The sequence below is a fragment of the Pteropus alecto genome, unplaced genomic scaffold, assembly GCF_000325575.1.
Source record: "Pteropus alecto unplaced genomic scaffold, ASM32557v1 scaffold94, whole genome shotgun sequence".
NCBI lineage: Eukaryota > Metazoa > Chordata > Mammalia > Chiroptera > Pteropodidae > Pteropus > Pteropus alecto.
The window spans coordinates 649,853-660,672 of NW_006437736.1; the positions used below are offsets into that span (position 1 = coordinate 649,853).

The following is a 10,820-nucleotide window of genomic DNA, read 5'->3' on the forward strand; positions in this document are numbered from 1 at the left end:
CCCCGCAGAGGTGCAGCTCTGTATGTCCCCACCCACACCCACCCCAGTCAATAAACAAACAGATTTAGGGCTGTGACTTCCCTCCATCTAAGCCCTGGTTTCCTTTCTCACTCAGTGAAGGAAGAAAAGGAAAAACAACCCTCCACCCACCCAAATCAATGCTAAGACTGCATTGCCTTGGCAACCAAGTCACCCTCCCAGTAGCCTCCCAGGAGAGGGAAATACTTACAGGATAAGGAAGGGGAGGACAGATCAGAAGCCAGGAGCTCCTTAGCAGGCTCCAGGATCCTTGACTGAGGGCTGGAGCTTGTTTTCCCTGAGGACAGATGAGATGATCTCCTGTTTGATAAATGGGCCAGCTTGAGTTCAGAGGTATCATTGGGGAGCTCCGTCCCCCCGAGACCAGCCTGAGGGGAGAGAGGTGATGGGATTGATCCCAGGATTCGTGGGGAGGGTCCAGACCCCCACCCACCTGAAGACCCCCCATCCGCACCTGTGCGTAGCAGGAGGAATACTCTTTGCATGGCAGTTTTACTCAGTGGTGTGTAGTCTGAAACATAAAAGCAAAAAACAAACAAACGAACAAAAACATAAGCCTGCTATAGGGTAGAATGCAGAAGTCACGGGAACTTTTGAGACGTAAGGAGGCTTCAGAGAAATGTCAGACGGCTGACCTTGGATTCAACCTCTGAGCTCTCTTCAAAGTCCAGCACATTGCTGACGCATAAGAGTCCTTTGCATATGGCCTCATTGTAGGTTTTGAAACATGCAAAACCTGGAAATAATTTTATTTTTTTAGATAGGCAATAGGATTGCCATTTATTTCCTATTTAGATATATCAACATTCATCCACTTGGAAACCTGCAGGAGGGAGGTTAGGTGACCTTTACTTTTCTATTGATTGCGCAATGAAGAGTCTCTTTTCTAACTTAATCACGACGCCTGTGGGTAGGATGTGTTCATCCTCCAACTTAGTGCTAACGTTTACACATCTATCTGTTCCATTAAGTTCTTTGGGATTTTTTAAATTAATGTCCAACTTTGGGCCGACGTGGGTAGTGTGGTATGAAACCGTGTTGATAGGGCTTAGACCAATTCGAATAAGGTCAGTCCGGAAACTTACGGGCTGCTCCTTACAGAGGCCTAAATTCACCCCGATCTCCTAGTTTTCCCTCCTGTGCCCGTGGCCAGGTAGGTCTGTATCCACACGGGTGTGTTCCCAGATTGTAGCTGTGATTTTTCCAGATGACCAGATCGCTTTTCTGAAAGTAAGCTTATTTTTAGCCATGTTGATCCACTGTTCTTCTATATCACATTGTTATTTTTTCTGACAGGCTTCTGGGGTTAACGTGGAAACATCTCAGAATAATTACAGTTTTTTAGATGGGTTTCTAATATCTTCTAAATCGTATGATCTAAAAATAATTCGAGTCAGCTACTGCAGGAATAACTGCTGTTTTCCTGACAACCGATTGTGAAATCTGAAAACCTGCCTATCTCTTCTTATAGTGTTGTGGCACGATCAATTCTAAGACCCACAGAGCCAACTGAGATGAATTATGAGCCTTTATTAGCCGGCCGGCGACAGACTCTCCACCACGCAGGGTTCGAGGAGATCAGCCTTGAGCGCCCAAAAGAGGCAGCTCATAAAGCCTAGAATCACACTCTGGTTTGACATCAGACAAGCAAACAGATTAACCACACCCTATTTAATATCAAACAAGCAAGCAGATTACAGAAGCAGAAGTTGGCCCTTAGCATACCTTTGCCCAGAACCACACCCTTAACAGCGATGAGTATGCAAAACCTGGAGATAATTTTATTTTTTGGCCCTTAGTTGGCCCTTAGCATACCTTTGCCCAGAACCACACCCTTAACAATAGCGATGAGTATGCAAAACCTGGAGATAATTTTATTTTTTTACATAGGCAATAGGATTGCCATTTATTTCCTATTTAGATATATCAACATTCATCCACTTGGAAATATGCAGGTTATTAGTTTATTCTAATTTGACTCTTTACACTACTTTGGACACAACGGGGCATAAATAAAACTTTCATGGCATTAAGATCTGGGTGGGCTTTCTGGGGGTTAGATGTAGAGCCCACATATTTAATCTTCACTATTTTACATGACCAGTGCTAGCGTGAGGGGAATGCAGCCAGTACTTGGCCTATTTTTAAACTAGTGTAATAACCCCAGTCATACTATTCAGTATGTTTGCTTTTTAAAATAAGTAACCACAATTAAGTTGTCCTAGCCCTCACACTTCAGGTGACCGCGTCTTTCCTTTCAGTTGTCTATGAGGTCGATTCTGTTAACGAAGGTGGATGTTAACTATACGAGCCTGAAAGAATTCTGGACCAAATCGAGTCCTGGCTCTTATTCTGATTAGATCAATTCCAAAATGGTTCCATCTCCAATGGATGGGGAGGATGGAATTTGTCTTAAATTACGTTGTTGTTCACTCAACTCTTAGATAATGAGCTGTCAGCTCCCCCACATGGTAAACTCCTCAAGGGGCAAGAACCACATGTTTTTGTGTCATGTGAATTTTCTAAGGGGCTTGGCAGCACCTGTACCCTACGGAGTACGCAGTACCTTTTGTTTGTTGTTGCTGACAAGACCTACACATTTATCCTTCAAAAAAACCTACTATTAAAATGTAGCAAAAGTGAAAAAAAGATGCCTCTTTGTGTGTAAATAGCAGGAAATACATTTTACAGCATGTCCTAGCGCATATATAAATATATACTAGTCTCCAGTCTCTTGCCTGCAATTCCATAATCTCTAAATTCCCTGAAAACCACACATTAATTTTTTGGGGGTGGGTGGGTAACTCATTGGGGCAGTAATTTTGCTCTGTACTGACATGAGACTCTGTAGTCGTTACATTATTTATCCCATTTGATGTGAATATTCATTTGTTTCACTGTGGAAAATGAAAGCATTTGTTTATAGGGTACTGCCCAGCCCTTGCTGGCAGTGGTAAGTAATATACCATATTTAATCATTCTCTAAATGATTAAAAATTCTGAATTCCTAAACACATGCAGATCCCCCAAATTAGATAATTAATCTGGAGGCTGGAAGTCCCAGAGCAAGGTGCCGGTCCGGTTGGTTTCTGGTGAGATGATCACCTAGAGAAAAGGGAGGGTGAGAAATCTGGTATCTCTCCTTTTTGTAAAGACATCAGTCATATTGGATTAGGGTCCCACGCATATGACCTCATTTAACCTTAATGATGTCCTTAAATGCTTTACTTTCAAATATAGTCACAGAGGGGTCAGGGCTTCAACATAGGAATTTGGGGAGCGGGGAGACATGGTTCAGTCCATAACACCAGGTGATTTCATCAAAAGTACCCAGGTGACAGCTGCTCAGGAAGATTATTAACATTTAGCCTTATACTAAATAGTTTTTACTGTCTACCACGATTCCTTCTAAACTTATTAATTTTCTTTCCATCTAGAGAGCAAAAGCTTTCCTGAAGACGTTGAATTTTTACTGAACCCAATGTGCAGAGAGGAACCGAAAAGCCAGCTGATGGGTCATGCCAGGAAGGAACCTGTGGCTGAGGACGGTTTATCCGGGTAAGCTCCAGGGGACGCCCCAGGAATGTCACCCAGGTCTGCTCCCTGAGCTGGTTTCCTGTGGCAGGCATGGCTCCTCCAGGCAATAACGTGTGTTTGGGGTTGGATGTTCCTTCTCAACAATCCAGAAAGAGGATTTCCTCCATATCATTCCTTGGCTGCGAATGGCCTCAGGTTGAGAAGAGATGAAACCCACAGGAGGGAGGTTAGGTGACCTTGGGCAACTTACTTAGCCATTCTCTCTCTTAGTTTATTCCTCTTTTCAATTTTATCATGAGGAAGAGAAAATAATGCATGTAAAATGCTGACATGTTATGCTCAATTAACATTAACTTTTAAAAAGATCGCTGGGGAAAGACGGGGGCCGAGGGTCTTTCTTCCTGGATGAGAGCCCAGCAGGACTTCCCTTGCGACAAGCCAGAAAAGTCCAGACACAATCAGTTTGTGTCCCTGGGGATTTTGGCTAGAGTCCTTTTCCTCCCTATTTAAGGAATTTTATAAACACTGCAAGATCCTGCTGGCCCGAAGGCAGAGAGAGGCTGGAGTGGAGTTGGACGGAGCTGAGTTGGATCCCGACTCTCTCTCCACCCAGCTCTGGGGCTCTGGGCTTACGTCTTAGAGTCTCAGATTTGTCATCTCTGCAATGGGAACAGCAAGTCAATCTGACAGGATTATGGTGATGGTCTTAGTGTGAACTTCAGGTCAAAGATGAGGGAGCAAGTGCAGTCATCCTGTCCAGAGGCCCAGGGAGGCTTGGACCAGGGTCAGAGCAGAGGGTGAGGAGGGAGCAAGGGTGAGTCCAGGCTGGAGGACTAATAGGAAGGCTTGGCAGCGGGGCCGGGACTGGAATGAGGCGACCGAGGCACCTAGGTCACAAAACTGAAGAGGCCGTGGGCCTAGGGGAAGTCTCGTGAGTTGGAGAGGGACATTTCTTCCCTCCTTGATCGATCCCCTCACCGCTGGATGCAGAGGGCTGTGGGTGATTATGTCTTCCATACCCTGCCCGGGAGCCAAGGGTTCCTGACTGTCATTTGGGAACCCCCTCTATTCTATGTAGAAGCAGTGAGAAGGCAGTGTGTCTTGGTGACAACTTCCAACATCAGAATGGGTGGCTGCCAATTTTGTGTAATTTGAGGGATTCTGAGTAGATTCACAAGTCTCCACCAGACAGGAAGGTGCTTTCTGCATCAGCTCGTCCACATGCAGGTCTCAGGCTTAATGATTCATATCCATGGTTCTTAAAGTCTCTTGTATCTTCAAGCGGCTCCATAAAGTTGCACATGGCCTTGGCGTGCAGGCATGTGAAGCTGTCACCAGCTAAGCTGTGAGTTAGGCTTGTGACACCTGAGAAGTCAGGGGTGCTGGGCAGTGGGCTGGAGAGTTTGAGGGAACCAAAAATAGTAGTAGATCCTCAGCTTCCTTGTCAATTGGAGCAGCGTCTGAGTCCAGTGACCTTCATCTGGGAAGGTCAAAGGGCATCAGGCTTGGCAGAGCAGATGCCAGGCAAAATGAAGGGACCATGAAGGACCCCTTCTAGCTCTGAGTTTTTGATTGTTTAATTCTAAGTACCCAGAATTGCCAAAATGTGAAGGCTGGGGCACAGTTCCCAAGACCACCGTTACTTTTGACAGCAACTGAAAGTTTGGGGGGCTGTCCCCAAACCACCCTCGGGTTAGATAATTCCCTAGAAGGACTCACAGCACTCACTGCAAGCTGTCAAACTCACAGTCACAGTTTATTACGGGGAAGGACGTAGGCTACAATCAGCCAAAGGGAGAGCTGCATGGGGTGGAGTCTGGGAGGGCTGTAAACGTGAAGTTCCGTTGTCTTCAGAACGTGTTAGTGTCCCGTGTTCGATTTGTGACAATGTGCATGAAGCATTACCAACCAGGGAAGTTCACCCTGTTAAAGAAAATAAATTATTCAGACTCTTATTAAACGGTAAGGAAAGCCCCTTTCAGGGCCACTGCAGGATGTGTCAAGCCTAAGTTAGTAGGGAAGAGAGACCGGGCTCAACTCCAGATAGGCAGAGACAGCTGGGGATTTATAGCTAATGAGCAGAATGAGAGGATTGGTGGATGGAGAATTACTAAGAAGAGAGGTCAAAGGTAGGTCAAGGACTTACGCATCAAAGGTGGGGGTGGCGAGGAGTCTGATCAGATGTCAAAGGTGACCAGGTATCAAAAATGAGGGGATTCTCGCTAAACTGACTTGCCAGGGTTCTCGCTAAGCCTGGGTGATATAGGCTGTCAAGGACAGGGCACGGAAGGCCAAGGTCGAGGCCTCGTTGAGAAGAGAGCTAAAGTTAGGCAAGGAAAGAGTCTTTTTCAACCCAAGCCTCGGTATACAGGCGTTTACTGGGGCTCGATCGCAGGCTGCCCACGTGGCTGACCTCTAGTCTCCAGCCCCTCCTGGAAGTCAGACGAATGGCTTTAGTTTCTAATTCCTCTGTAGGTCAGGACTGATACCCTATGACCCAAAGTCTCCATCATCCATCACCTTGTTATACTGTCCAGTGGCCAAAGGCCAGGCAAACAGTGACACTCCTATCAGTCGAGACATTGTGGGAGCCTAGAGATCACTTCCCGGTAGCTAAGGGCAAAGGGCAGAGCGCTCTGTGGGTCAGGTTAAGTCTTCACCACACTCTAAGATCCTCTGAACGAAGGTTTTTCTGCTTCACCCCATTTCTCTTTGGTTGTCTGTGAAGTTCCCACTCTATAAACACTTCGGTAGTGAGGGTGTTGACCTGCCCTTGCGTGAGAAGCTGTCTTTATCAAATGCTTACCACTTAAGAGCATCCTAAGAGGACTTTTCCTTACTTATTCCCTGACTGAATAAGTACTATGAAGCATCTATAAGGTACAAAACACGTGTTTAACATTGAAAGAGAAAATCTTTACATTTGTATAATTCTTTTCCCTTTGATTGATAGCAAAATCTCTGTGATTTGTGCAGGTTGAATCTTACTGAGCCCACTTGACAGATAAGCACACTGCCTTTCTTAATCACTTGACCTTCATTATTACAGGAGTGAGGCAGGCGCGCTACATGAAGTCTTGACCCAGGTGGAAACAGGCATGGCCGTGGAGGAGGAAGACATGCCCGTGGAGGAGGAAGACATGCCCGTGGAGGAGGAAGACATGCCCGTGGAGGAGGAAGACATGCCCGTGGAGGAGGAAGACATGCCCGTGGAGGAGGAAGACATGCCCGGAAAAGAGCTGCTGGATAGGGAGCGGTTTATGACTGAGTTTCCTCAGGTGAGACAGGAGCTTGAGGAATGCATAAGAAAGCTCCGCGAATTAGCAGACCAAGCTGACAAGGTAAACAAGCGCTGTACCATCTCCAAAATTGTGGCCAGTTCCACCGGTGTCGTGTCTGGCATCCTGACCATCGTTGGCCTGTCTCTGGCACCTGTGACAGCAGGGGCCAGTCTGGTGCTTTTGGCAACTGGAGTAGGACTGGGGACAGCAGCTACTGTGACCGGTGTGTCCGCCAGCATCGTGGAAAACTCAAACAGCTCCACGGTGAAAGCCAAAGCCAGTCACTTACTGTCAACTGGCATTAACAAAAAGGAGATAGTCCAAGAGGCTCTACGTCACGGCACACCCCAAGTTGCTTCCGTAACAGGAAAATGCATCAAGTCTGTGAAAGACATTGTGGAGAACGCCAAGGCCATCAGGATGGCCCAAGCCAACCCTCTGTTACTAAGCGAGGCCAAGAGCTTCATGACCACGGGGACAGTGTCAGTCAGAAGCAGCAACCAGATTCAGAAGGCTTTTGGAGGCACCGTGCTGGCAATGAGCAAAGGAGCCCGGATCGCGGGTGTGGCCCTTGCAGGTGTCACACTTTTGCTGGATACGATCAGCCTCGTGAAGGAGTCAAAGTACCTGCACGAGGGGGCAAAGATGGCGTCGGCCGAAGAGCTGAGGCAGGAGGCCCAGACGCTGGAGAAGCAGCTGGAGATCCTCACCATGATCCACGAGCTCCTGCAGAGAGCCTGACTCCACAGCCCCACAGGGACAAAGGCACGGCGGCGCCTGGTCAGAGAGAAAGAGGGCGCCGCAAATGGGCCACAGAGAAGGAAGGGACGTGGAACCTGGAATAAGGGAGGAGAGGGGACTCGAGGGCGAGGGGGGTAGGGAGAAACTGTTTATTTTGGACTGAAGAAGACATTAGGGTCACGAATAAAGCAAGAGGCGTGGAGGAGAAAGCAACGAGGAGGCCAGCGATACGAAAATGTTGACAACGGGAGAAAGCTCGAGTCTGAAGTGCTGGAACATGGGAGAAGTAACAGTGGCTCCTCTGTGGATCGCCCCGTGTTTCGACGTCCCAGCAAGAACGGAGTCCTTCCCTGGCGGTGGTGGCCTTCAGCCCGACTTTCCAGCGTCGCCTGACCTTTGTCTCGCAGCAGAGTTCTCTTAGTTAGGCAGTGGCTTCTTTCCTTCTTTAATTTTTAATTTTCTTATCATTTTTTTTTCAATTACAGTTGACATACAATATTAGTTTCAGGTGTACCACATACTGAGCAGACCTTTCCGTGCCTTATGAAACGATCGCCCCGATAAGTCTAGTCCCCATCCGACGCCATACATAGTTATTGGGATATTATTGACTCTACGCAGTGACTTCTCGATGAAGATGATGGTGGTGACGGCAGAGTGGGTGGAAACATCTGGCAAGTTGCCGGTGTCCTTTGGGGCCAGGGCACTCTGAGGGACCAGTGAAATTCCCGCGAAACTCCACACGCTGTGTTGGAAGAGTGAATGATTTGAAAAAAAGAAAAAACAGTCAAACAAGATGGCGGTAACAGGTCAAACGAGTCGAGGAGACCTACCAGCTTGGGGCCAAGGGACATAGTCTCTCCGAGCCTCAGTTTTCTCATCCCCTGGCGGGGGGCGGGGCGCTGGACAAGATGATGTTTTAGATCCATCGGGCTCTCTCCCTATCTTGTGTTCTGTAGACTTTGGTTCAATAAACATGGGCTGATACACTGAGCCTTTGTTGTGTTGACTGCTGGGCTGCTGGACTCTGGATGCCTGACTCGCCTTCCAGGGCCTCAGGGAGCACGTCTTCCATCGCTCCTCCTGCTCCCTCACTTGACCCCCACTCTCCCATCCGGTTGTGTCCCTCAGAACTCGGTGCCCCACAGGCTCCACTGGGACACCCGGGGAAAATTTGTATATACCTCTGCTTGGGCTGAGCACAGGCATGTCCCTCCCCCAGCAGCTGGGAGCCAGGATTGACATGTGGCACAGGAGGCTGATTAAGATCAGAAGGGCTTGTGTGTAGGTGTGAGAGAGGGTCATCGATAAATGGAGGGAGACAGCGAGACAGCCAGACAGCAAACATCCTCGCCCAAGCTCCTCTCCAGCAGGTGCTTCCAGAATGGGCTTCCCGTGTTTACCCTCGTGGCACTGCCCCACTCCCCCGCCCATTCTCCACACGGATCCAGAACAGCCCTTAAGAACGTAGACCTTATCTGGCACCTGCTTCCAACTCTTCAGTGGCTTCCCATTACTCTTTGTGCAAAAGCCCAAGGCCTCTGTGCCGTCTAAAGTACCTGCCACATCCTAGGGTCTCCTGAGGGCAGAGCTGGAGGCAAGGTGCACCCACCAAGGATTTATTTGGGAAGTGAGCCCCGGGGGCAGGACTGAGGGACCCAGGGAAGTGAAGCAGAGAAGGAAGGAAAGTTGAGGCAAAGATGTGTTCTTGATTTGGTGGCCCACGTGGGCGATTGAGTCTGCGGACCTTCTGAAGAGCCCCCATGGAATGGCCTCAATGCATCTTTCTCGGGAAGGAATGAGGGACACACTTGACCGTTACTCCCATCCACCACAGGCTTGCTCTAGTGGGCATTAATTTTCTGTGTTTCCACATGTGGAACGTGTGAGTGCCCAACAGGCTTCCACGAGTAGAGCCCAGAGCAGGAAGCAAGTGACCTAACATGCAACATTAACCCAGAAAATCCCCTAAGTCACTCACAAAGAGCATCCAGTGTCTTCCATGGCCTTTCGTACATGCCACCTTGCAGAAGACTTTTCCCAGTCCCTCTAACTCTCTGCCAGCCAGTGCTTCCCTGAGGCCTTCGATCAATTCTTCCATTTCTTTCTGAAGTCAACACAGTCATGGCCGCCACTTGCCTGATCACCCGAACAGCGTGTGTCACTCCCTTGTCATTCTTCATCAGTTCTTGGATAATTCACGTCTTTTCGCGAATTTCACTCGGGCAGCAAGTTTCAGGCCCTGAGTAAACGAGCCGTTCGGCAACCCATCGACCCTTTTTCTCCTAAACCCTGATAGTTGAATTCCACTTTGCTAAATGGGCCCTTGATGCAGTTCCACTGTAAACACGTGTATCTGTCGAGATTCCTTTGGTTCTAAGCAGCAGAAACTGAGTCTGGCCTAACATATGTACAAAAAAAGAGGATTCCTCGGAAGGAAACTAGGACAGCTCAGAGAATGGAAAGAAGCACAAAATCTATACCAGTCAGGAAAGACAGGACAGGTACTAAGGTGGGTTCGACTTCAAGAGCTTGTGGTCTGCCGCCTGAGGTCTCTGCCATCAGACGGCTTAGATCCAGACTTCTAGAATCTTAGCGTCTCTGATTAAAGTTTCGAATTCTCAGGAGACAGAATCGCTTAGGTCAGGTGACTGGATTCTTGGACCAATCAATCAGGCCAATGGACGAGGAAGAAGAATGGGGACATGATCCCCGGGGGGAAAGTCTCAGGTCAAGAGGCCACCTGATTTCGCTCTTCCTTATACGTTCGACCCCTTGCCTACCAGACACACACGTGCACCCTTCTTCTCAGACAAGCAAAAATGGCCTTCCTTCACCTGTAATGGATCCCACGATCCCATGTACAGCAGCAAGTGCCCTCGCCACTTCCACGGTTAGAGAAAACTCGAATAATTTGCGCTACTGCGTGTTGGAGTTATGTCACGGAGGGGAGGACCTCGGCACGGCGTCAGTGTTTCTTCTGCTCCCTCGGGCTCTTTTCTCAATATTTTACATTATCTATCTATCTACTGACCTATCTAGATATATCTACATGTACCTATATATGTAGATATATATGAAACGAAACGTGCTGTAGAGACTACAACCGCCATTGACCCTTCCTGCCACGAACACAAAGCCTTTAAATGGTTATTGTACTCAATGTCCCTCTTAGCGGTGGGAAGATGCATTCTCGTGGAGCCTGAATCCCTTGCTGTCCGG

At 48.2% G+C, this 10,820-nt stretch overlaps 1 protein-coding gene across 6 annotated transcripts in view; it reads left to right on the forward strand.

The window, feature by feature from the left end:
- APOL3 (apolipoprotein L3) overlaps positions 1 to 8,591 on the forward strand; it is a 17,060-nt gene extending 8,469 nt beyond the window's left edge. For 5 of the 6 annotated variants that reach the window (XM_006914489.3, XM_025048782.1, XM_025048780.1 and 2 more), the window contains 2 exons: positions 3,477 to 3,597; positions 6,626 to 8,591. In XM_006914489.3, the coding sequence (XP_006914551.1) occupies positions 3,521 to 3,597; positions 6,626 to 7,598 (1,050 nt within the window). In that variant the 5' untranslated portion in view covers positions 3,477 to 3,520 and the 3' untranslated portion in view covers positions 7,599 to 8,591. The remainder of the gene's footprint in view (positions 1 to 3,476; positions 3,598 to 6,625) is intronic. The other variant, XM_025048781.1, reaches the window with a different exon arrangement.
- Positions 8,592 to 10,820: the final 2,229 nt, after the last annotated feature.